The sequence below is a fragment of the Oncorhynchus masou genome, chromosome 14 (assembly GCF_036934945.1).
Source record: "Oncorhynchus masou masou isolate Uvic2021 chromosome 14, UVic_Omas_1.1, whole genome shotgun sequence".
Lineage (NCBI taxonomy): Eukaryota > Metazoa > Chordata > Actinopteri > Salmoniformes > Salmonidae > Oncorhynchus > Oncorhynchus masou.
In genome coordinates, this window is record NC_088225.1 from 13,116,206 (window position 1) to 13,143,598 (window position 27,393).

At 42.5% G+C, this 27,393-nt stretch overlaps 1 protein-coding gene across 4 annotated transcripts; it reads right to left on the minus strand.

The window, feature by feature from the left end:
* Positions 1-1,648: 1,648 nt before the first annotated feature.
* Positions 1,649-26,543, minus strand: LOC135554278 (choline transporter-like protein 2). Of its 4 annotated transcripts, none has more exons than XM_064986478.1 (22): positions 26,372-26,541; positions 9,267-9,315; positions 9,084-9,157; positions 8,816-8,900; positions 8,573-8,657; positions 8,351-8,461; positions 8,058-8,118; positions 7,741-7,867; positions 7,558-7,641; positions 7,323-7,435; positions 7,029-7,160; positions 6,667-6,766; positions 6,417-6,509; positions 6,198-6,282; positions 5,777-6,039; positions 5,547-5,641; positions 5,267-5,370; positions 5,017-5,090; positions 4,848-4,918; positions 4,608-4,696; positions 4,388-4,472; positions 1,649-2,530 (listed from the first exon to the last, which is right to left on the minus strand). In XM_064986478.1, exons 1-22 carry the CDS (start codon positions 26,403-26,405, stop codon positions 2,424-2,426), a joined length of 2,121 nt encoding a protein of 706 aa, XP_064842550.1. In that variant the 5' UTR covers positions 26,406-26,541; the 3' UTR covers positions 1,649-2,423. The 4 variants fall into 4 exon arrangements, with proteins under 4 accessions (XP_064842550.1, XP_064842551.1, XP_064842548.1 ...); XM_064986479.1 differs by lacking the exon at positions 26,372-26,541 and adding an exon at positions 11,937-12,336; XM_064986476.1 differs by lacking the exon at positions 1,649-2,530 and adding an exon at positions 2,841-3,749 and having other exon boundaries at positions 26,372-26,543.
* Between the last annotated feature and the right edge of the window lie 850 nt (positions 26,544-27,393).

Consider the following 27,393-nt stretch of genomic DNA (forward strand, 5'->3'; position numbering starts at 1 on the left):
GGATCAAGTTATTTCCTGAATTGAGTGCGCTGAGAGGGTGCATTGGCTCTGTCATCACCTCACAGAAATGTATTTGACCCAGGATACATCCACAGTTCAATCATAGAGTCCCATGGAGGAACCACAGACATCCATAGGTTATGACCTAAATAATCACAAGCCTAAGTGAGGTCACTGAACATATGCCCGAAAGCCGGATCTCGAGTCATCTCTAATATGTTATACAATGACACAATTGTAGTGACTGTGAAAAATGTTGTTTATGGTGCTGCCAGTATACGTTTTATGTAACGTTCTGTTGGGACAATGCCAAGACAGTCAGTCATGCTGGTGTCAAGGATGATGGATGCTTCTTGGAACATAATGGTTCCTAGTCAGATGAGTAGGTGAATAAGCACCTGACGCAAAGCCAGCATTGGGACTGGGAGAGATATGGAGATGCCTTAGAACTCCATCATCTTCTGCAGAATGAGCTATAATGAGCTGTTTGGAAGTTTACATACATTTAGGTTGGAGTCATTAAAACTTGTTTTTCAACCACTCCACACATTTCTTGTTAACAAACTATAGTTTTGGCAAGTCGGTTAGGACATCTACTTTGTGCATGACACAAGTCATTTCTCCAACAATTGTTTACAGACAGATTATTTAACTTATAATTCACTGTGTCACAATTCCAGTGGGTCAGACATTTACATACACTAAGTTGACTGTGCCTTTAAACAGCTTGGAAAATTCCAGAAAATTATGTCACGGCTTTAGAAGCTTCTGATATGCTAATTGACATCATTTGAGTCAATTGGAGGTGTACCTGTGGATGTAGGTCAAGGCCTACCTTCAAACTCAGTGGCTCTTTGCTTGACATCATGGGAAAATCAAAAGAAATTTTCTTTGCTGCACTTCACAAAATAGATGACATCATGAGGAGAATTATGGGGATATATTGAAGCACCATCTCAAGACATCAGTCAGGAAGTTATAGCTTGGGTGCAAATGGGTCTCCCAAATGGACAATGACCCAAAGCATACTTCCAAAGCTGTAGCAAAATGGCTTAAGGACAACAAAGTCAATGTATTGGAGTGGCCATCACAAAGCCCTGACCTCACTCCTATAGAAAATTTGTGGGCAGAATGGAAAAAGCGTGTGCGAACAAGGAGGCCTACAAACCTGACTCAGTTACACCAGCTCGGTCAAGAGGAATGGGCCAAAATTCACCCAACTTGTGGAAGGCTATCCAAAACGTTCGACCCAAGTTAAACAATTTATAGGCAATGCTACCAAATACTAATTGAGTGTATTTAAACCTTTGACCCACTGGGATTGTGATAAAATAAAAGCTGAAATAAATCACTCTTATGACATTTCACTTTAAAATAAAGTGATCCTTACTGACCTAAGACAGGGACATTTTATTAGGAATAAATGTCAGGAATTGTGAAAAACTGAGCTTAAATGTATTTGGCTAAGGTGTATGTAAACTTCCAACATCAACTGTATAATTGATGATCGTAGAACAGTTAATTCTGTTTATAGATGCTTTACTTGTCATTCAGAGAGCCGTCAGGATCCACAGCTGACCATTAAAACAGTTTAACTGACGATAGCTAAATAATCACATCTGCCCTGGCAGGCAGTCACACACAGGACTAAATGTACAAAACTATTTTTATTTTCAGAATTCCACAGGCACTTAAACAGATCCACATACGACCCATATTTTTCCCTGCTTTCAGCTTCACACCATCTTAATACATTCCTTTACCGCTCATTCTCTCGCAATTATAAACAGAGAGCAAACCATTGATGTTGAACAGCGGGTTAAAAAGAGGCTACAGTACTGTATTAATGGCTTTGGTAATGACAAAGCAGAGAAAATATTGCAACAATTAAAAAGTAGTTATACATTATAAACTTGTTTGAAGTACTGCATGTATTAAAATAATTGCATAGGTTACATACAAATGTATAAAATACTTTACTAAATAGATCAGTTCCGTGCTCACCTTCATGTAACACACTCCAAGTAATATTCATAACAAAACATGCTCATAACATACTAGCTAACAGCTGGTCTGATTACAGTAACGTACAACTATATTCAATAAGAACCACATTTGGTTGATGGTTTTTGAAAATATACTTAAAAAATAAACAACTGTTTTCATCCAAACCAAATAACGAAAGAAAAAAAAAACACATCCTTATAAGAAGCACTCTGCATGCAGCATTAAAATTACGCCTCACTCGACCACAGAGGACGGCAGTGATTGTTTGGACTTCTGGCAACAGATTGACACATAGGTGCAGGATGAGTGACAGCATGAGGTCCTTGGCCAACCCAATCTTTAAGGCATACTCCACTATATACACACACAATTACACACCAGAGCTTTTGCCCTCCTCCACACCACATGGGAGAGCGCTACTCTGCTGGTTCAGGCTTGTTCTTCTTATTCAGGACTTTGAGGAGGCGGTCAGACATCAGGAAGGGTCTCTCCGCACTGCCATCGTTCCTCTCCAGGTCCTCCACTGAAGAATCAGAGAAAACATCATGAGACAAAAATATGAACATTATTTCAAAACAAAAAACATGAACATTGTTACATTTCCAAGCAGGGGCCAGATCAGAACCAACTTGTGATGCATTAGCAAAGCTTCAAAGATTACACCAAGTTAAACAAATGCTTTAAGTCATTTAACATGTCATCCTACAAAACACAATTGGCCTGCTTTTGATAGAATTGGTAAAGTTTGCCTAGTCAAACCCAAAAGGAAGTTAGTTACCTTAGCTTGTTCCCCATCAACACAATGCAGAAAGAGAATGAGGAGGAAAGGCAAATAACAGAAAGACTGGCAGCTTTAATCACTAGCAGACATACTACCAACATGCACAATAGCACAAGAGAGAAAGGAGATACTGCATTCAGTTAATGCTCATAGATCCTAGGAGTCTCCAGGGCAGTGCAGCAAACAGACCTTGCTGACAGGCAAACATTTCAAGGCAATAAGGGATCTGATTGCAATTGCTTTACAGAACAAAATGGAGCCGCTTCCCTCACAAGCGGAACTAAGAAATACATTTCAGTATATACAAAACTACATATGGCTTTTATAGATCATTGAAAATATCAACATTTTAATAATGCACTGATAGCAGTAATACTAATGATGGTAGCATTGCAGAGATCTTTTGAATGCATTAACTGTAAACAATGTGATATGTAAGAGGTTCAATACATCAGACCAAAACGGATAGTCAATTAGGCACATTGTTTCCTATGGCCGACAGGGTTTCCCTTCTAGCAACAATGTCAGAACTGCAACATGTTCACTAAAACATCAGTGGAATCCCTAGATTTGTTTATGGTTTGAAACTACTATCATTTGCCAACTCCAACCATTAAGAGCACATACATACTGGTGAAGCAGTTGACTTGTTCAAATTCAGGCTTTCATATCGATCTACCAATCATGAGTAGCATGCCCAGTTCTACAAGACAGATCTGCAGGTGGAGATCTCGTCCACAGTGTCTTTGCTATGACTACTCCTAAACGTCCTGGTCTTTCCCCTGCATCGGAGGCTGCTATTGTTTCAGCTGGACGTGTTGGTCATCTGGCTGATGTGGCGAGGACTGGGTTGGCTCCTCGGTCTCCTCCACAGCCTTGTTCTCCGACAGAATGTCATGGAGCGAAGCTGACATGTAATACGGTCTTGCCAGAGAGCCATCATTTCTCTCCAGGTCTTCGCCTATGTGTGTGTGTGTGTGTGTGTGTGTGTGCGCGCGCACACACACACACGTGTGTGTTATATGGGGTCAAGGGATGGTTGTTTTGAAAACAGGATGATGAAGGTGAAGGGTGGCATTAGTAAGGGAGATGGAGGAAAACAATATGAATTGAGAAGGGAGAGAAAGAGAAAGTCAGTCAAAATTCCCAGCAAAAGCACCCATTCGCATTTTAAATGAATAGATCAACACCCAAACTTCCCCATTGTCTGCAACCAGCAAGTTAACACTAGTCCTAGAAAGCTGGGTTAGGTTCAATAACTTAGCAATAAAGCATTATGAAGAACACCAGAATATCATCATGCAATTCATCATTAGTGGCAGCCCAACACCATTAGCAGTGAAAGAGGTCATGAAGAAAGAGAGGAAGTCACCATTTCAGGACAACATGAACTCTAGACACATTGGGACATCTTGACTTCAAAACTTGCCATTTAGTAAAGCTTTGAGATGTAAAACAGTTGCCAACACGAGGCAGCCATTTCCTGAGTATACTGTGTACACCATAATCCTTTACCTTCTCACCACTGGTACCTTGTGTTTGTGGGGGAATGACAATACATAAAACAAGAGAGAGGGGGATGGTTCCTCTGTTACTCACAGAAGCAGAGGAAGAGTGTGTCCACACACATGGCGTACACGCTGAAGAAGCCGTGGGCAATAAGGTAGGAACCAACCACCACCGTCTGAGGAGAGAAACACACTCCAACCATTACAATACACAACACCGTAGGTTACACTCAGCTACATTTAAATCATAGGTTAAACTACATGTCTTTGTACATAACCCACCAGACCCGGAGGACGGCTATGCTACTCACCAGGATGGGAACCCAGTAGTAGTGGAGGTTGGGCGCTGTGTTCTCAAAGGCCTTCACCCTCCCAGAGAAGAAGAAGAAGGCAAAGATTCCTGGGAAACAGGACTGAAGAGTTCTCATCCAATAGCACAACTGGTTGTCAACAGTGAAACGTAATAAAACTAAATACAATCATTAGAAGACTGGCCGTACTGAGAGCGTGTTATTGTTCATCATGTTTCCTATAGAAACAGCCTCACTTACCCACAAGCCCCACGATGAGGAGTTTACCCAGGAACAACAGAAAGTCTGTCACCTTGTCCAGGACGGCTACCCTGCAAGGTCAAACAGTGATACGTTGTGATGGATCATAGTCCATTTTATAAAGTTCATTAAGTCAACACAAACATTAAGAAACAGCACACTCACTCACCTGATCATGTTCCTCATGAGAAGGAAGAAGGCATCTTTGGCAGACGTGCAGAAATTCTTGCCATATATCGCCACCTGGAGGCAGCAGACTCAAATTCATAATCAAGCATAAACCAAACATTTTCCCACAGTTAACGGTTAGATGATCCAGGTGACAAAGCTCCTCTGCAATGAATTATATCCAATCTGACATGCATTTAACTGGGTGACATTGGGCACAGCAGGTGCATACAAACAGGTGGTACACACACCATAATATAGGCATTTCTATTGATGAACTTGATGAATTTCTCCAGGCACCAGAAGCAGCACTTGAGACAGCACAGAAGGAACTTCGTGCACTTGTTTTGGGTTCCTTTAGGGGAGAATAACACACAGTAGGGCAGAACCAATCAGAGCCAACACAAGTACAAAAAAAACAAAAAACATTCATACACAACTAATGTGAAGTATGATGAGGGCAAACAATGACAGCTGTGTTAATAGCAACATACCGTACATAGTACTGATAATACAGGATCTATGGCTCACCTTGGAGCTTGTGGTCGATGTACTCCAGCAGAACCCTGATGATCTGGATGATGGAGAGGATGAGAGAGCCAAACGCCAGGGAACCTGTGTGATATCTGAGCAGGGGAGTGATGACATGTCACTAACCAACCTTAAATGTTGTCAAGATACCCACATATGCAACAAAGCATCATGTACATATCTGAACACCCAACTTGGTTAGGAACAGGAACGTAAACAGTCACACACACCTGAGTGATCTGCCAAGGGATGAGAAGATGGGGAAGGCAGGCATGTCGTCAGGCTTGACGAAGGCCCAGTAGTAGGAGGCAAAGGCCCCAGCCAGGGTCATCTGACCCAGCGCTGTCACAAAGTTGGCACACCAGAAGAACAGGAAGACGTTGTAGAACTGCAGGCCGATCAGGTACTTATGGTAGACCGTCTCTCCACCGTAGAAGGCAAACAGACACTTGGAGTCTGGGCACTCGGCCTTCATACTGGAGGTGCTGAAGTTCTGGAGGAGACAGGTAGAGAAGAATCAACAGTGGACATTCTACCCATTGTATACACTTTTATCATTGAATGTGAGCCGATAGTTCAATGTATCCCCAATTAAGATCAGGCTGTTCGATGGTGATATACTGCATGGGCTAACGGAAAAGCAGGACTCACAGCTGGCTCGCAGATTTTCCTGGAGTGATCGCAGGCTGTCTCATTGAACACCTTATAGATGGGCTGATTGGAGGTGGACAGGAACCTGGCCAGAGGCTGTCAAGGTCTAGAACATGACCCAGAGAACTACACATCCCAGCAAATACACATCAATCATTCAGAAGAGCATGTTGAGTTACTCAAGCCTATGAGTCATTTTTCTCCAAACATGAAGGATACACAGCGGTCACGGCCCAGTAGGCGATGACAATGGATAGGAGGGCAAAGGTGAACAAGGGGTAAAACAGGGCTGACATCACATAGCCAATAGCCCTGTAAACAAATCACAGTTTAGCACTAGAAAGGTCTTATCCACCATCTATGTATTACATCACCCTTTAACGACAATGATCTCGCAATCAATTATCCATTTCCCATCCAATCTCATTATAAATGCCTGTAAGTGCAGATAGCACTCCCGTTTCCTGACCTGCTGGCTTCTTTGATGAGAGCGATAGCGATGAGGATTCTATTCCTGAGGAAGATGAGCAGCAAAATGATGACGACCTCCACAATGGCCAGAATAATAACTAAGAGAATGGGAGAGAGAAAAGGCATAAAAACAAAATGGAGAATTCAGTCACAACCATTTATACAGGAATCCTAGTTGTCCTTAGTATCAGTTTATGCTTGCGATAAAACTGAAATATATCTAAGGGTTTATAAAAGTTACCTGGCTAACGTTGATCCTGCTTCGTGACTTATAGTAGAACTCTAATGTATTGGCCCAGGTGTATACCTCCTGAGCCACACTAGCTTTAAGGTTGAGAGAAGGTTAGTGGGGAGACTTACTGAAGGCCAGCCAGGTCTGTCTGATATGCAGGTACACAGAGAAGTCTGTCTGGAAGCCCAGGTCCTTTAGTGTGACATTAGAGCCGGCCTCTGACTTCAGGCTAACATACTCCATGGAGCAGTGGAAGATGCCTGTGGTTCAATACAGAGCATGGCCACAAGAGGGACGTTCAGCATTTTGATAGAGATTAGGGAAAGGGACACAGGATATGACTCTTGATTATAGAGAGTTTATATATAGAGATATGAACATTAAGAAACAACTCAAAATGGGACTGTTGAACTGGTTTTTACCGTATCCAATGACCAGAATCACCATGACGATCATGACCCACACCATGATCCCGGCCAGGAAGCGCAGAAGGACGATGAAAAGGAGACTGATGAGCATGGCAATCACCAACCCTCTGAACCCCGACACAAAGACAAACTTGAGTGGCTACGTAACTGCCTCTTTGCTGATCAAGTGCTTTGGAATTCAGTGTAGAATTCAGTGTAGAATAGTGTCAAAGGGAAGATGCTGACTTACATTAGGATCCAGTACCAGGACTGGGTGTAATCCTCAAAGATCTTCATGACCACTTGTCGAGCCTCAATGACCACTGTGGCATTCCTATAGAAGAAAATACAGTGACCAATGCTGATTGTAGATGTAGCCCTAGCAACCATCACAGGAAAACATCTTGCAAATTCTGTTTATCTGTGGACTCACTTGACCCCCGCCACCAGATCTTTGGCATCTCTAATGTTCCCCTCCCCGTCATCAAACTTAGAGTTATTTCCCACTGTGATCTCCCCTCCCTTCTTCTGGTCCAGGGCAGGGAAGCACCTGCGGGTGACTGGAGGAAGAGGAAGGGGGGTGAAGGAGAAGACACGACAATAAGGGAGAGCAGCTAAAATAATGTCTTTCACTTTTTTCATTGTGGAGGATGGGCTGGCCAGATGGAGTGTTGGGAGTTCGACTCAGAGGAATGGAAGAAGGGCAGGTAGACAGGATAGGGGAGCAAAAGAGACAAGAGCCGTACTTACAGGGTTTACTTGGAGTCAGCATGGCAGGACACAGGCCAGTACTCAGGATCTGTGTTACAGTCTAAAACACACATGAACAACCAGCACTTAGTATCTCAACCATTGGTGCGACAATGTATATTCAAAGTTTGAATTGTTCACACTAAACTGCCACTGGGCACACTATTGCTGTAGAACAAAACACTGTCACATTCTTGACATTCTATACCAAGGAATCTTGACATTGTCATCCATGTTGATTTTGGGAAACTACTACGCCACCTATCTCAGATTCCTCTTCACATGCTACTCACCAGCCCCTCTAGACCCTCCTTGCAGAAGTTCTTATAATACTTAAAGTCCTCTTTATTGGTGTAGGCCTTCAGGAGCGTCAGGAACTTATCAGGGCATTTCTCCACACACATCTGATGGCAAAAGAAATGTAAGGCATGAGCCAAGATAATACAAGTGCATAGGCATACATAAATAACATGGCGTACAAGAACGTATCAACTGAAAACAAAGGTTCAGGTCACCTGTGTGGTTGGGCACTGAAACTCCAGCAGCACCATGGGACTGGCACACTTCATGATGTTGAAGTAGAACAGCAGGGGCTTCGTCCTACAATAAAACACACACAACCAGTTGTTCAGAGAACAAGAGCAGGTTTAAAGAGAGAATGCCCAGGGGGGGAATGATGGAGACAACCAACACATGTGAGTGTTAGTGATTGTCCATTATGTATTCCACCGTGTATGAATGATGAGGGCAGAACTTACTCCAGAGGTGTGCCTGCCTGCCCACAGAACTGTCCTCTGCTGTCTGTGGGGTAGATCACCTTCCTGGGGTCTCCCTGGGACCAGGCTAGGGGAGAAGGGAACCATCAACAACAAAGAAACAATCAAATATCAGACATCTTTAACACACAGACATGCTTTAGGTGAGCACCACTCAGAGACATACCCAAGGGCATGACTCCAGGTATACGCAAGTCCTTAATATGGGGTCAGTTAAGCTTGTTTGTGCCTATAGTACACATTTACTTACCCAGAATTCCCACTGCAACATAGCCCAGTATGCAAATAATGAAGAGGATGCAGCATACAATGTCAGTGCAGCCCCTAGAGTAAAGAGAGAGGGAGACATGGAAACGTTACGGGAACAATAGTTTTTAGATGTGAATTATGTGCCGTCCTGACTACAGTGTGGATGAACTGGCAATCCTCTCACCTGTTATAGATGGGGCCTTTGAAGGTGGGGTCATACTTCCTTGGTTCACCTAGATGGAAAGAACGCAAGTATTGAAAAATACAGTAGGAATACAATTTCAGATGGTAAATGGCTTGCAGCGTAGAAGTTAAATGAAAGTGTACACACTGCAGGGTTGTCAGAAGGCATTTCATAACCAAGATGCACTTTGACACTGTTCCATGTGGGGGCGTCTGCCTCCTAGTTATACATTTCATGGGGTAAACAGAGTGGATTGCCCACGCGTTGACATTCTGCTCCCTTTACTGTTGGTCAGATTACATTTCCCCTCGGAGCAGACACACCTGGCAACCCAACAAATTCCTCTGTAGTGACTAAGCAACTGCAACTTGAGAACCTGCAGTACCACAACACAGTCACCAGAGGTCAGCAACTCTACTGTGTGAGCACAACCTATTCATCAAATCACTTTTTTTTGTGCTTACTTGGGGGTCATTTCCCAAAAATGCAGAGTTAAGATAAAATATTTTTCAAAATGGTGGAACGAGGAATAATACACAGTGAATATTGAATAACGAGTAAAAAGTAACATGGTTATATACAGGGAGTACCACAGTTGATGTGCAGGGGTACGAGGTAATTGAGGTAGCCATCTACATCACAGGTGGTTGGTGAAACCTTAATTGGGGAGGATGGGCTGGAGCAGAATGGTATCAAATATGGTTTCCATGCCATTCATTTGCTCCATTCAGCCATTATTATGAAACGTCCTCCCCTCAGCAGCCTCCTGTGATCTACATATAGGTAGGGGTAAAGTGACCAGGCAACAGGATACATAAGACAGTAGCAGCAGCCTCCTGTGATCTACATATAGGTAGGGGTAAAGTGACCAGGCAACAGGATACATAAGACAGTAGCAGCAGCCTCCTGTGATCTACATATAGGTAGGGGTAAAGTGACCAGGCAACAGGATACATAAGACAGTAGCAGCCTCCTGTGATCTACATATAGGTAGGGGTAAAGTGACCAGGAAACAGGATACATAAGACAGTAGCAGCCTCCTGTGATCTACATATAGGTAGGGGTAAAGTGACCAGGCAACAGGATACATAAGACAGTAGCAGCAGCCTCCTGTGATCTACATATAGGTAGGGGTAAAGTGACCAGGCAACAGGATACATAAGACAGTAGCAGCCTCCTGTGATCTACATATAGGTAGGGGTAAAGTGACCAGGCAACAGGATACATAAGACAGTAGCAGCAGCCTCCTGTGATCTACATATAGGTAGGGGTAAAGTGACCAGGCAACAGGATACATAAGACAGTAGCAGCAGCCTCCTGTGATCTACATATAGGTAGGGGTAAAGTGACCAGGCAACAGGATACATAAGACAGTAGCAGCAGCGTATGTGGGGAATGAATGCATGTGATGTCTCCTTCAGCCGATGCTGAAAAATGTTGATTCATGCCACGAAAAGGTTTTTTTTAAAGTTTGCTCTTGTTAATGTTTCTTGACATTCTCAACTTGATAACATCCGCCAAATTAAACTTGGCTATAAACCAGTGCACAATATTCTCTCCCTTTCACACCCAATACAATGTGTAACCTGGATCTGAACCCTGGAGTTCCCACAGGGTGAGGAGGAGCACAGAGACGGCAGACTCTCCACATCTGCCATCAGCCCACATCAATCAAAGTTACCTACAGTTACTGTACAAGGAGGGAATGGAGATGTCATGAGCAAAACTACATTCACTCATTGCCAGTTCTAAATCCTCAGACGACCAAAAGGAGGCATTAAAGTCAACTACATTTAGGACTAGATGAGAAAGGGTACGATTATAACAAATCAGTCAGAAGTGCTCAAGTTGAGCCATACTGAATCTCAGCTTCCCAGAACATCAATAATCACAGTCTTAAGGTGGATGAACCACTAGGTCTAGGCTAGATACTATAGAGTATGACGTTCAGCATGGCGGCCATTAATAATGCAGAGCAGTGGTGAGGGTGCTGTCGCAGCATGCATTATAGTGGGCCTGCCCCCAGAGAACATCATTCCACAAGCACAGAGATCCAGAGTCTGGATGTTAAAGTGTTACATGGGCATAATCAGCCTGACATGCCCTTCAAAGACATGGTGGAAACAGCTTGCAAAGGAAGTGTAGGCTGGAGCAAAGTGAGGAAACATTTGCCCAAAACAACAATGGCTGATGCATTTATGTTTTTTCAGGGCTGAAAACAAAATGTTTCCTGCCAATTTTTCAGTCCAGTCCTTATATACACACAATGCAGCAGCATTTGATAGAAGAGAGAAAACATTGATACACAAGCACTTGCATTTATCCACACACACACACACACACACACACACACACACACACACACACACACACACACACACACACAAAATCAGCAGGTTTAACCCACACCCATTCTCAGACATGTTGTTTTCATAATGCCAATACTATAGGTGTAGTTTCACCCAGTGCCGATCTTCTCTAGAGACAAATTACACCACCCTTTAACAAGCTCCAACTGATAGATTCATTAACACATTCAAGCAGTGAGAAAAGCTCTATCCCACTTCAAGAACTTAAGCTACAACCAAACCAACCAACCAACATAAAGACACAAACAGCTTTTCACAAGATTAAAAAAGGTAAAACCACATTGACGCAAATAGAAGTTACCATGCTTTCCGTAATAGGGTTGCTCCTCAGGCATCTTTAAATTTCTTTCTGGTAGTCAGCTTATAAAGGACCAGAACTCTCCCTCTTTTTCTTCAGCCCTTTTTTTGCTTCACTTCCCTTTCCTGCCAACTGGTGTGTTTAAGAACGTGAGAGAGACAGGTATTGTGGGAAGAAACTTGTCCAACCTGTCTGCAACAGCTCTGAGCACACCCCTGTTCCTCAGAGTCCACCCACTGCCCAACCCCCCAACAGCTGCCGAGCTCAAATCTCTAGTCCACCTGTACCTTTCTCTTCCCCTTTTTCCTCCACACAGAGCTCTTTTTGTCTGTGTTTCTCTCACTTTCTGCCTTTGTTCCTGGCTTTCTCTACCTCTTTCACACTCTCTCTCTCCCCAGAGTTTGGTCAGGTAGCTCACCTACAGGGAAGGGTGGGAGCACAAACGAGGCAAAATGGGTGGAGACAATTCCTTGTTTTTCACTACACTGACTCTCCCCTCCCCCTCTGTGAAAAAGCTGCTGGATATCTTTGTGGATCCCAAGCAAACTACACAGGAATGATTAAACATGTGTTTGGGGGGGAAACAAAAAGCTGTTGCACTGGAGACTGCTGAGACTCCGGTGGGCTGGTTATAATAAGGTGGGTTGGTTATAATACTGGATAGATGAGCGCTTTAATCAAGATCTCCAGCCCTGAAGCTATTTAGACTGTCAAATGAACACAAAGCTATATTTTGATACCTTATTTAACTTCTAGATCTATCTTAAATGGCAATTCTGATATTTCTCCACTAATTGGCCTTTTGACAAATCAGATCAGCTCTGAAAAAGATCTGGGCCCATTGTTGGTTCTAACAATAAACTCAGCCTTAAGATGCTATTGGGAAAACGGACCCTGATGTGAAAGATCTGATGTGGTTGGTCAAAAGACCAAGTTGTGGAAATAAATATCAGAATTGGGCTGCTTGTGGAAACACAGCCTTATTTACTTATTTCTAGCCGTCACTTCTTCTACGTTTGAATAATTATTGTCCCACCAGGGCTGCGTTTAGTATGTTTTTATGTTCTGCAACATTCAACTGAACGTTAACAGCGATGTACTGAACGGCCAGGTGAAAAGGGGGGTTGGATTGTCGTTTTGGGGAAAGCAGTATCATTGCCTCTGACCTTTAAATACGTTACTCATTGCATCAAGGCACGACTCGAAACACCCACCAAACCGGAGCAAATGTACCTCAAAGTCTGTTCAAAAATGTACAAGCGTCAGCACAAACCACTTCTGCAACGTAGCAAACGTTCAAGCAAACTGAGCGCACCTCTGGCCAATGGATTATTCACAAATTGCATTCAATTCAAAGCTGCTCATTAGGAAGTTCATTATAGCCAAAGATTGTCTTATTTTGACAAGATAGACATGTGACTGCTCTGACAATGGAAATACTTATCCTCCAACATGGAAGGCAAGCAGGAGGAGGGACCATTATAGCCAATGAGAGGGCAGATAAACTTGTGAACAACGGGCCATAGAGATAGATAGAGGACTCGTCTTTGTATCTGTGCCATTGTATTGTCCGTGACAGCATGGCATCTCAATTTTAAGGTAGTACATTTTCTTCTTCTTCAATGGCTGATTGCTTCCAACTCATAGGAATCCCCACCCAGTTTACTACTTTAACAATGGTGGAAGTCCTCAATGGCTAAATCAATCAGGGCTTGACATTCACTTTTTCAGCCAAGTAGGACAGATTTTTTTTAATTGTCCAAAAGCTCAAGTCACTTGTACCCCCCCCCCCCTCCAAAAATGCCAAAAATACGACAAATGGTTTTGTGTTATGCAAGTAACCACTTCACAAAATAACATGAATTATTATCACTGGTATTGACAAGGGAAGGCTGCTGGTCTGATCCCATGTATTATACAGTATCTCCTACTGTTGTGGCCTTGAGCAAGGCACTTAACCCCCACAGAGTAAAATACGCACCAGAGTCGGCTTATCAAGGTCCTATTGAGCAGTTGATTTTTTGCAATGTGCTCTGTTCACGCAAGGCTGGAGCAAAAGCCTGCACACCAAATAGCACTCCTGGAATCTCCTGGAACATGATTGGCCACCCTGCAACATTACAATTTCAACCAAATACTTTTTATGGTCTTTATAAAATAATTCCCTTATTCAATGAACCAGGGATCAAATGGTTAAGGTGGTTGAGGTAGCTAACTAAGATGTTTATCTATTTATAAGGTTAAAATATTCAGTGTTGACAGCATAAGAGTTACTTGTCAATTAGCCTAGTCTAGGAATATTCTTGTAACTTTGTCAGAATTATATGGCCAGTGAATAGATTTTGAGCGTGTGAGAGACGGTTTTACAACCGGAGTTTGCAGCATTGGTTTCATCAACTGTGCACCCGTATCAACTGCATGTCAGACCACTTGCGCCTATGTGGAAAGTTATTTTAGGACATTGGACATGGCAATGACATTAATACATGCTAAAAGCTAGATAGTTCATGATTGAAATTATTTATTTAAGTGTTATACACCTACCGTTGCCCAGCCAAACTACACAATATGTTTTGAATTGGCTATCTAGTTAGTCTTTTTGTATATCATTATTTTACCTGCTGCGCAAATGTCTCTCTCTCTCTCTCCTCTGGCAATGTCCCACTGGAACGCAGGTGATACACACACCATGCCTTTTACAGGAGTTTCATTCATGACTAAAATGAGCTATAACTGGGCAAATAACTCACTAACTAGCAATGAATATCAACAAATGTACATTTCAAAAACGCATCTCGTGACTGCAAGATGTAAAGGCCTGTCAATGCAGGCCTAGAATATTATACGCGCTCTGCTGAGATTGGGAGGACAGTGTGCAACACATTGCGCAACACATTGCATCCAGAGGACACTGATCCAATTCTGATCGGAGTAACCCAATGTTTGATATTGCGATTTTTGCGTGATTGTTTTTTACGTGTACATTTGGACAACTTAAATCTATATTCTTCTTGTCCGACAATTGTTTTTCTTGTCCCGGGCAAGCGGACAAGTGTTAATGTCGAGCCCTGTCCATGATGAGTCCTCTATCTCTCTCTATGAGAACAGGCACAATGCAGATATAAAGTTGTTTTTTTTTGCCAAAGTTGACGAAATGCCATGTGTGTCCACTTATATCAGTGCTTTCGTAACAACCCAACCATTATGAAACTTCTATTCGATCAAATAAGCCTCACGTAGCAAATTAGCAATTACATTTGGCCACACTTTATTTGGATAGAGCACCTGCAGATGGACTATCAAAATAGTCTAACCTTACATTTTTTTTATACCAAATTCGACACTCTCATTGACCTCCATACAAAAATACCTCACTTCGTGGGCTTATTTTCATGGACATATTTTGGGCTGTGTTAAACCTCTCGCTTCCGCTATTCCTCTCTGTTATTTCCAGGTGTGTCCTCTCAGAGCCATTGCATGTCATATTCATAGGTGTTTTCTACCCTCTTGTGGGAACATGACTGTATTACATTGGGTGGTTTCACCCAGCTTGGCTGGATATTCACATATCCATAACCACATCCTGTTGTGCCATTTCCTCTGCTTTCACTGGGTTTGCACGCTAGCGGGATATTAGACTACTTTTTATTAAAACACATTTAGCAGTGAGCAATGAAAAGCAATCTCTATAACAATTCAATTTGGATTGCCTTTGTCTGAACCCAACGGGATGCTGTGTATGCTGATGATAAAGACAGATTATGGGGAAATGGAGTATGTTTCATGATGAGCTGTGTTTGGAAAATGGGTATTGATGAGAAGCTTCTGTTGCAATCTCTCCATACTCTTTCCAGGCAGTGGAGTCACTTGTTTTGGCCAATGGGTAGTCTGTGTCATTCTGGGAATGGCCAATTGTCCCTTCATTACAAGTTAATGAGAGTAAGCAAAGGCTCCCTCTATCTTCATTTTCTGTAAAACCCTACTGGCTCATTATGACATGCACAGTAACAGACGGTTACAAGCTACCAGCACAAAATAGTCTCAACATCTCGATGGGCTATGCACAGGGAGCATATTTCACCCTGCAAGAGTTGGATCTCCACTGAAAACATAATATGGGTATGACATAAATTCCCACATTTCAGTGTCACATTTTCTCTATTGCTTGAGAAAAGGTATTAAAAAAAGCTACAGCACATTAGGAACAAGAGAACAATGTGGTATTCTGTTGGGGAAGCATGGTGAGTGGGAGTGTGCTGTCAGGGCCTGCCAACTTTAATCCATTAATGCATCCTCAGCCTCACTACATTGTCACGGCCGTCGAATGAAGTAGACCAAAGCGCAGCGGGGTGAGCGTACATAATCCTTTTGTTCTCAAAACACTTGAACAAAATAACAACGTGCAAACCGACAACGAACAGTTCTGTCAGGTACAGAAACAGAAAATAACTACCCACAAAACACAGGTGGGGAAAAAAGCTGTGTAAGTATGATTCTCAATCAGAGACAACGATAGACAGCTGCCTCTGATTGAGAACCACACCTGGCCAAAAACATAGAAGTAAAGAAACTAGAATGCCCACCCGAGTCACACCCTGGCCTAACCAAAATAGAGAATAAAAGCCTCTCTATGGCCAGGGCGTGACATACATTCACTATCAGGACAAATGTTATTTGCTACATCGGTTGTTTATTAGGGTACACTACTGTGGCTAGATGTTTCCCAAAAATATGCACAAAGAAATAGATATACAGTGGGGCAAAAAAGTATTTAGTCAACCACCAATTGTGCAAGTTCTCCCACTTAAAAATATGAGAGAGGCCTGTAATTTTCATCATAGGTACACTTCAACTATGACAGACAAAATTAGAAAAAAAATCCAGAAAATCACATTGTAGGATTTTTAATTAATTAATTTGCAAATTATGGTGGAAAATAAGTATTTGGTCAATAACAAAAGTTTATCTCAATACTTTGTTATATACTCTTTGTTGGCAATGACAGAGGTCAAACATTTTCTGTAAGTCTTCACAAGGTTTTCACACACTGTTGCTGGTATTTTGGCCCATTCCTCCATGCAGATCTCCTCTAGAGTAGTGATGTTTTGGGGCTGTTGCTGAGCAACACGGACTTTCAACTCCCTCCAAAGATTTTCTATGGGGTTGAGATCTGGAGACTGGCTAGGCCACTCCAGGACCTTGAAATGCTTCTTACGAAGCCACTCCTTCGTTGCCCAGGCGGTGTGTTTGGGATCATTGTCATGCTGAAAGACCCAGCCAAGTTTCATCTTCAATGCCTTTGCTTGATGGAAGGAGGTTTTCACTCAAAATCTCATGATACATGGCCCCATTCATTATTTCCTTTACACAGATCAGTCGTCCTGGTCCCTTTGCAGAAGAACAGCCCCAAAGCATGATGTTTCCACCCCCATGCTTCACAGTAGGTATGGTGTTCTTTGGATGCAACTCAGCATTCTTTGTCCTCCAAACACGACGAGTTGTTTTTACCAAAAAGTTATATTTTGGTTTCATCTGACCATATGACATTCTCCCAATATTCTTCTGGATCATCCAAATGCTCTCTAGCAAACTTCAGACGGGCCTGGACATATACTGGCTTAAGCAGGGGGACACGTCTGGCACTGCAGGATTTGAGTCCCTGGTGGCGTAGTGTGTTACTGATGGTTACTTACTGGTCCCAGCTCACTGCAGGTCATTCACTAGGTCCCCCCGTGTGGTTCTGGGATTTTTGCTCACCGTTCTTGTGATCATTTTGACCCCACGGGCTGAGATTATCAGTGGTCTTGTATGTCTTCCATTTCCTAATAATTGCTCCCACAGTTGATTTCTTCAAACCAAGCTGCTTACCTATTGCAGATTCAGTCTTCCCAGCCTGGTGCAGGTCTACAATTTTGTTTCTGGTGTCCTTTGACAGCTCTTTGGTCTTGGCCATAGTGGAGTTTGGAGTGTGACTGTTTGAGGTTGTGGACAGGTGTCTTTTATACTGATAACAAGTTCAAACAGGTGCCATTAATACAGGTAACGAGTGGAGGACAGAGGAGCCTCTTAAAGAAGAAGTTACAGGTCTGTGAGAGCCAGAAATCTTGCTTGTTTGTAGGTGACCAAATACTTATTTTCCACCATAATTTGCAAATAAATTCATTAAAAATCCTACAATGTGATTTTCTGGATTTATATTTCTCATTTTGTCTGTCATAGTTGAAGTGTACCTATGATGAAAATTACAGGCCTCTCTCATCCTTTTAAGTGGGAGAACTTGCACAATTGGTGGCTGACTAAATACTTTTTTGCCCCACTGTACCACTGTTCCTCTTGTGGACAGAGAGCTCATTGTATAGTGTACTACACACGGCAGTTTTGCTTCTGGTTGTCTTGACCTTCTGGTTTTCTTGACCTTGCTTTGGAAATGTTCTATTGTTTCCTGAGTCGAGTTTCTCCTAAAATATTATCCTTCCTCCCTAGCCTCTCAATAGTGAAAACAACCATAAATAAGGTAAACCTTCCAATAAATGTTTTATCTGTCCACCATGCCTGTATTTATACCCATGCCGATATCTACAGTGCTCTATGTACAGAATATATTGTGACTGTCATGCTGAATATGTGTATGCACATATCTGGAGAGAACATAAATAATGTATTTTGTTTGGGACTGGTGAACAGCAATGCACATAAACAGTATGCACTCATCCAATGTGCACTTCTCCTGAGTCAACTATTATACAGAGCATTTGGAAAGTATTCAGACCCCTTCACTTTTTCAACATTTTGTTACATTACAGCCTTATTCTAAAAGTGATTAAAATGTTTTTCCCCCTCATCAATCTCCACACAATACCCCATAATGACAAAGCAAAAACAGGTTTTTCAAAATTTTGGCACAAAAACTGAAATATCACATTTATATAAGTATTCAGACAGCTCTAGGAAGAGTCTTGGTGGTTCTCAAACTTCTTCCATTTAAGAATGATGGAGGCCACTGTGTTCTTGGGGACCTTCAATCCTGCGGAACTTGTTTGGTACCCTTCTTCAGATCTGTGCCTCGACACAATCCTGTCTCGGAGCTCTATGTGCCTTTCCAAATCATGCCCAATCAATTCAATTTACCACAGATGGACTCCAATCAAGTTGTAGAAACATCTCAAGGATGGAAACAGGATGCACCTGAGCTCAACTTCGAGTCTCATAGCAAAGGGTCTGAATACTTATGTAAATAAGGTATTTCTGTTTTTATTTTTAATACATTTGCCAAAAATTCTACAAATCTGTTTTCACTTTGTCATTCTGGGGTATTGTGTGTATTGATGATTATTTTTTATTTATTTAATCAATTTTAAAATAAGACTGTAACGTAACAAAATGTGGAAAGGGGGAAGGGGTCTGAATACTTTCCCGAAGGCACTGTATACTCCTGAGAAAAGAGAAGCATGATGTCATATCAACTCAGTAGGCTATAGTAGCAGTCTGTCTGCCTCTCATTACAGTAAGTGCAGTAGTAGAGTGTTGACTGAGTGCAGTATGTATGACCGTTTCCCTCATAGGGAGTTTTCAACATCAAGATAAGATTGACTTGACCAACAGTAGATAACATAACTACTTCAGAGATATCAAACTAGATATGGAGCCTTGTTGGTGGTTAGGGTAGGGAAGTGTGCCCTCTCTCCAAATATATCTGCTAATAAAAACAGCATTCTCTTTATGGTCTGGACTAGATGTCTGTACACTTTGGGTCAGGGTTCAAATTACAGAGCTACCAGGACACCCACGTAAACGTTACAAATATCAATGTTGGTCCAGTCCACTATTTTTAGAGCATCCCAAGAGACAATATGTAATTCCATCCCTGCTCTGGACTAAAATCCTAAACAAAACTCTGCTGTAACAATGAATATAAGAGGCTCCTGAATCCTAACCATCTACTCTTCTTCAGTTTCCACTTTCTGAAGCTTGCTGGATAAACAGGCCCATCTTCCTGAGGAGAGAGTGTCACCTCTACTGTCTGTCTCCCTAATTTACTCCAGTGAGAGACTCTCTCAGGGACAACAGACAGCACTGCACTTCAATGAAACAGACGCCCATTCATGTCTTGTCTTTGTTGTTTTCTCCATTGTGCTCATAGCAGAGATAGATAGGCCAGAGCCACAGCACCAACCCATTAGGCAACATCAATTAGATTACTTGGCTATGTTTTGATAACATTGACAAAGAAACATGATTACACTCTCTAAATGTCTGCTAAATGAACCTAATTTCCAAAATAGTGCTCTATTTTTGCACCCCTTACTCGTGGCTCTGATTCAGCTACAACAATCTACCAAACAATGCAGAATTCCAAAGAGTATAGGGGTTTTTCACCTTCCAAACATCCCGATGTGTAAGGGGTGCGTAACCGGTGGTAGGGAAGTCAGACGCAGGAGAGCAGAACTTGGTAATAGCCGGAGATGTTTAATAGCAAAACCAACGGCATAAAAAGAACAAGTTATTGGGTACAAAAACCCGTCGTGCACCAATCAACAGGTGGACAAGCACTTACAATAAACAATCCCATACAAAGACATGGGGGGGACTGACAGTTACATACACAACAAGTGATTGAGGGAATTGAAACTAGGTGTGAGGAAAAACAAGACAAAACACATGGAAAATGAAAAGTGTATCAATGATGGCTAGAAGACAGGCGACGCCGACTGCCGACCGCCTCCCGAACAAGGAGAGGACCCAACTTTGGCGGAAGTCATGACAGTACCTCCTCCTTGACGCACGGCTCCAGCAGCGCGCCGATGCCAGCCTCGGGGACGACCCGGAGGGCGAGGCACCGGGCGATCCGGACGGAGACGGTGGAACTCCCGCAGCATTGAGGGGTCCAACACGTCCTCCACTGGAACCCAGTACCTCTCCTCCGGACCGTTCCTTCCCACTCCACGAGGTACTGAAGGCCCCTCACCCGACACCTCAAATCCAGGATATAGCGAATGGAGTACGCCGGGGCCCCCTTGATGTCCAGAGGGGGCGGAGGAACCTCCCGCACCTAAGACTCCTGGAGCGGGCCAACCACCACCGGCCTGAGGAGAGACACATGGAACGAGGGGTTACTATGGTAATCAGGGGGAAGCTGTAACCTATAACAAACCTTGTTCACTCTCCTCAGTACTTTAAATGGCCCCACAAACCGCGGACCTAGCTTCCGGCAGGGCAGGCAGAGGGGCAGGTTCTGTGTCGAGAGCCAGACCCAGTCCCCCAGTGCGAACACCGGGGCCTCACTGCGGTGACGGTCCGCGCTGGCTTTCTGGTGCAGCTCGGCCTGCTGGAGGTGAACATGGGCAACGTCCGACCCAGCCAAACACTGCACCGTCCGACCAATCCCAGTTGGGTGGGTGGTCGAAGACTGGTCCAGCGCCGCATCTCCTTCTCCCCACACGGCGTTGGCCCACTCCAAGGCTTTCCCAGAGAGGCACGAGATGAGGGCAGACACCTTCTCATGACCTGAAGGAGCCGGTGGACGGCTGCCAGGTAGATGTCGAGCTGTAACAGAAAACCCTGGCAGTGTGCAGCCGTCCCGTCATACTCCCTGGGAAGTGCGAGACGAATCCCACTGGGACCGGGTGAAGGGGGGATGAGTAATGGAGACCCTGGTTGTGCTGGTGAAGGCGCTAGAGGAACTCCCTGCCTCTCCCAGCGGTCCATAGTTTGGACAACGTGGTCCATGGCGGCGCCGAGGTGGTGGCGCATCACCGCATGCTCCCGGATGCACTCCTCCACCCCTATTCCAGGAGCACTTGCTCCTGCTGACTCCATATAGTTGGTGTGAGATTCTGTAAGGGGTGCGTAACCGATGGTAGAGAAGTCAGACGCAGGAGCGCAGAACTTGGTAATAGCCGGAGAAGTTTAATAGCAAAACCAACTGTCAGGACCCGGTTACGAACCTGGGTCTCCGGAGTGAGAAACAGTCACTTAACCAACTGAGCCACGAATAGTCAGCAGAACCCAGAAGATGAGGCAGACACAGCAGTACTTAAGACGGTGTATTTAATAAAGTAAAAAGGAGAAGTCCTTCAATACAAAAATGGCAAATCCAAAAGGTGGTAGGAATAGCACAAAAAAGCCTCAAGAGATACTCAAAAACAAAAACAGAATTCCACAAGAGCATCCACCGGAATCGACAAGAATACACAGAACACTAGGGCTGGGTGCTAACATACAAACACAGAGCACAGAACTGAGGGAAACTAAGGGTTTGAATACAATCAGGGAAAACGAGGCACAGGTGCAAATAATAATGGGGATCAAGGGAAAAAACATAAGGACAAAAAGCACAATGGGGGCATCTAGTGACCAAAACCCGGAACAACCCTGGCCAAATCCTGACACCAACGGCATAAAAATAACAAGATATTGGGTACAAAAACCCGTTGTGCACCAATCAACACGTGCACAAGCACTTACAATAAACAATCCCACACAAAGACATGGGGGGAACAGAGGGTTAAATACACAACAAGTGATTGAGGGAATTGAGGAAAAACAAGACAAAACACATGGAAAATAAAAAGTGGATCAATGATGGCTAGAAGACCAGCGACGCCGAGCGCCACCCGAACAAGGAGAGGACCCGACTTCGGAAGTCGTGACAAGATGTGACAGACCAGACAGGCTGTGGGAGGGCAGCCAAGTCCAACAGCGATGACTACCAGTCAGGAAGAGGAAGGGTATACCACACAAATAGACCAAGTGATAACACGATGACAGCTGTTGTAATAGAAAACAGCTGGATTGGACTTCAAATGCAAATGTTCATGAATAGCACAACACTACACTATTGCTACACTCTTAGAAAGAAAGGTGCTATCTAGAACCTAAAAGGGTTATTTGGCTGTCCCCATACGGGAACCCTTTGAAGAATCCTTTTTGGTCCTAGGTAGAACCATTTTGGTTCCAGCCAGAACCTATTTGAGTTCCATGAAGAACCCTTTACACAGAGTGTTCTACATGGAACCCAAAAGAGTTCTACCTGGAATCAAAAAGGTTCTACTTGAAAACAGAAAGGGTTGTCCTATGGGGACAGCCAAAGAACCCTTTTGGAACCATTTTTTTATAAGAGTGTAGCTTGACCTTGCCAGAGCTTGAAATAAAGATCAGAGAGACTCTGGATCAAATTTCAAACCACTCTCCTAAATATGTCTTATAATTACACATAAACTAAGACTGCACAGGGCTGTAGGCTGTCTGATCCTGTCAGTTCCCCTGTTATTGAGGTTTCCTGATATGTGTTGGCCTGAAATTACTCCATGATGTGAAATGGGGATGACTATGTTAGATCGCAGCCTTAACCCCACTGTATTTCTGAGGCAGTCCTATTATACCATGAAAACCTAAAATATAACCGTATGAATGTATCTACAACATTAGCACATGGGAGAGTCAGGGTCAAAGGAATGTTGAGCAATGCTGGGGGAGATATTGAAAACCATTTCTTCATAAAAACAGATACAATCTTTAACCAAGTGAGGACTGTTCATTTCTGCAAGGTGGTAGCCTGTGTCAAACTCCCCATAGTTATGTTTGTTGTCCTTTGCCTTCTTATGTGAAACCCTGACAGATTTCCATTAAATGCAGAAAGACTTCATACGACCGCAAAACAAACACACAAGAAACTTACAACGAAGAAGAAAAACGAAGGGCCTCTATAAGTCCTCTGTCTAACAATCATTACACTATTTATAACCACACAAACACATAACACCTGATTATCACTAAATATGCTTCCTACTGGTCAGATTCCAATACATCTGCACCTCCATCATTATTTTCATTTAAGAGTTACTACGCTGAATTTGACAGTCATTTGAGAGAGTCATTTATGTCACAATATAATGCTAGAGGTCATTAACCCCACAACTTTTCACAGAATGTCTTCAACTTTATTTCCTGCCAAGTCACAGCTTACTATTCCCACAATGCAGTTTGATGCTCAACTGTCTTTTCTTCCCATCAAAAGCTTGCTCTGTTGTTGACCTGACTACTTGTTTGTATGAGGGTTATAACACATTCCTAAATCCTGTATAGAGGGAAGAGGCAAACAGTGCTGTATACTAAATAGTAGCCTATACTGAGGTTGTAAAATGTATTGTGGTAGGAAGAGTGGTAGAAGTATTGGATAATGAAAGAGAGGATTTTAAATAATAAATGAGTCATCATAAGACAGGCAGAGGGAGGAAAAGGCTGTGTGCAGCGAAAAGAAGAAAAACAGCTTTCATATGGCTGGGGAGGGGAGACAGCTAACAAGTCAACCATTAATCTCGCCTTATCCCTCCTCCATGTTGTTCACAGGGCTCTGCAAACCCCACATAAAACCAAAACACAAACAGTGAAAATGAGAAACTTACTCATTTAAGGGTTTTTCTTTATTTTTACTATTTTCTACATTGTAGAATAATAGCGAAGACATCAAACTATGAAATAACACATATGGAATCATGTAGTAACCAAATAAGTGTTCAACAAATAAAATATATTTTATAATTAGATTCTTCAAAGTAGCCACCCTTTGCCTTGATGACAGCTTTGCACACTCTTGGCATTCTCTCTACCAGCTTCACATGCTTTTCCAACAGTTTTGAAGGAATTCACACATATGCTGAGCACTTGTTGGCTGCTTTTCCTTCACTCTGCCATCCAAATCATCCCAAACCATCGCAATTGGGTTGAGGTTGGGTGATTATGGAGGCCAGATAATCTGATGCAGCACTCCATCACTCTCCTTCTTGGTCAAATAGCCCTTACACACCCTGGAGGTGTGTTGGGTCATTGTCCTGTTGATAAACAAATAATAGTCCCACTAAGCGCAAACCAAATGGGATGGCGTATCGCTGCAGAATGCTGTGGTAGCCATGCTGGTTAAGTGTGCCATGAATTCTAAATAAATCACAGACAGTGTCACCAGCAAAGCATCCAGATTGACTGAAGTAATGATGGACTGTCATTTCTCTTTGCTTATTTGAGTTGTTATTGCCATAATATGGACATGGTTTTTACCAAATAGGGCTATCTTCTGTATACCACCCCTACCTTGTCACATCATAACTGATTGGCTCAAACGCATTAAGGAAAGAAATTCCACAAATTAACTTTTAACAAGGCACATCTGTTAATTGAAATGGATTTCAGGTGACTACCTCATGAAGCTGGTTGAGAGAATGCCAAGAGTGTGCAAATTTTGAAGAATCTTATATTCTGATTTGTTTACTACTTTGGTTACAAAATGATTCCATATGTGTTATTTCATAGTTTTTATGTCTTCACTATTATTCTACAATGTAGAAAATAGTAAAAATAAAGAAAAACCCTGGAATGAGTAGGTGTGTCCAAACTTTTGACTGGTACTGTATATTTAAAGTCCAAATGACAAGCGTGGAGTCAGACTCTATCATTTTGGTAGAGGTTTGTCTACTTCAGCAGAGATTCTTGCTCTTTTTAGGCAGCATAAATTAACTAATGTATTATAAGAACATATCTTCAAGAAAAAACATTTCCCTTACATGAACAACAATTGTTTGGTTCCGTTAACCTACCAACATCTTTATATTGCAGGGAATAGCAGGGTTTTCCTGACAATAGCTGAAACTATATACACAGTATCTTCTATAAATTCAGATTCAGACCCACCATGAGGCATTTTTTAATTAACTAATCTATATTCGGATGGTGGTCATTTTTCTGTCAGCACAAAACTGGTGAGTCGTTCTCTAGTGTGCCATACCAGGCTGAGGAATGTAGCAACTGAACACGCAAAGCCTGAGCAGGGACACTACAGCTTAACCCTAACAATAGTAAACTACATGTTTACTACTGACTAACTGAAAATGTTTTTGAGAATTGAAAGAAACCCACATTCTATTTGAGAATCATATTGTATGATCATTTGAGATAGGCTACAGTATTTGCATACAAGTGTGCAATTATTGTATGGAATGTTTATCAGTAATATCATTGTTTGGCACAGGGATGAGACCTGGGCGTGGGAATGTGAGAGAGGCAACAACAACCTAGGCTAATCAAATGCAATGTGTAGACTAGCCCAAAACAGAAGCATAGACCAAGCATAGACTATTACGTATGAAAATTATGGCTCGAATTGTGAGTCAATTTCCATTAGTCTATTCTCTGAAAAGGAGACAGAGAAAAGTTGATTGAGTTAGGCTACGTCAATGAGGTAAATCAAATATGTAATAGCCCAATGCTGAGTTAAATTGTCACATGCAACCAGCACACACCAATACAATGTTGCATTCCACACTCCAGTCTTCTTCATACATGAAAACGAAACTATATGGGGCTGGTCGGCTAGCTATCCCAGGACAGTGTAAGCGCTGTTAAAGAGATATGGTAGCCTATATAAACTAAACAAGCTAACAACTTACCATACTTCGGTTTCTCACCCTCCAGTTCCATCATGAATTAGTGAGTCCACTTGTAAACTAAAATTGTAAGACTACATATATCCTAATTTCCAGTCCAAATGGTAGCCTACGGATAAAGTTACTGCGCTGAAGTCCACTCCAAATCTGAATCAAACTCAAAACATTTAGCGAGACGTTCCTTCTTGAAAAAGTTGACCAGTGAATGCGAACAAAACTTTGAATGACGGGCAAATAGACGAATCACTGGACGTGGGTGTGAGCACGATGACACTGCTATTATAACGGTTAAAAAATGTGACCATATCAGATGCAGACTGTATAGCCTGTCTATTCTTCATCTTCTTATGCAGAGCACAGGGACATATTTTTTATACAGTGTGTCAAGAAGAGAAGCTGCAAGATTTCCTAAAATACTAAATAATATATGTCAGAACTGGAGTGGAAGAACCACTGTGAAAAGGGAATTGGAGTACGATACAGGTTAAACCTACTTGCACAGGAATTTGTTTTCTAATTTATCAGAGTAATTGAGCTACACAATACATTTGTAAGAACTGTGTTGGACGTGCAGTCAAGTTAAAATATTATTTCCAAAACAAAAAAAGAATGCTAGAATTGGTGCCTATATATCCAACTCCGATGACTGGCAAACAATTACATTTTCATTACACTGGAAGGCATCCCATTGGCACCATATATCAACGTGGCTATTGTTCAAAATGTGTGACTGGCCTGATAAAAAAAAAGTGACATAATTCAGCATAACACCAGGTGTTACACCATGTCAGTTTGTTTCTGTCTCAGCATGGCTGGTACCTTGAAGGTCTTACCTAAATTGGCATCTCATTGCAGGAATCCTTAGGGCCTTTCAACAGCACACTGCTTCAGCTGAGTGTCACACAGGATTTAAGTGCTTTTTTTCAATTATTAATTTATTTAATTCTCATTTAGTTATAGACCTTTTTCTAAATGCGGGATGGGGTAGGTTAATGTCTGGAATCAACATCTCTTTGCACACTTAA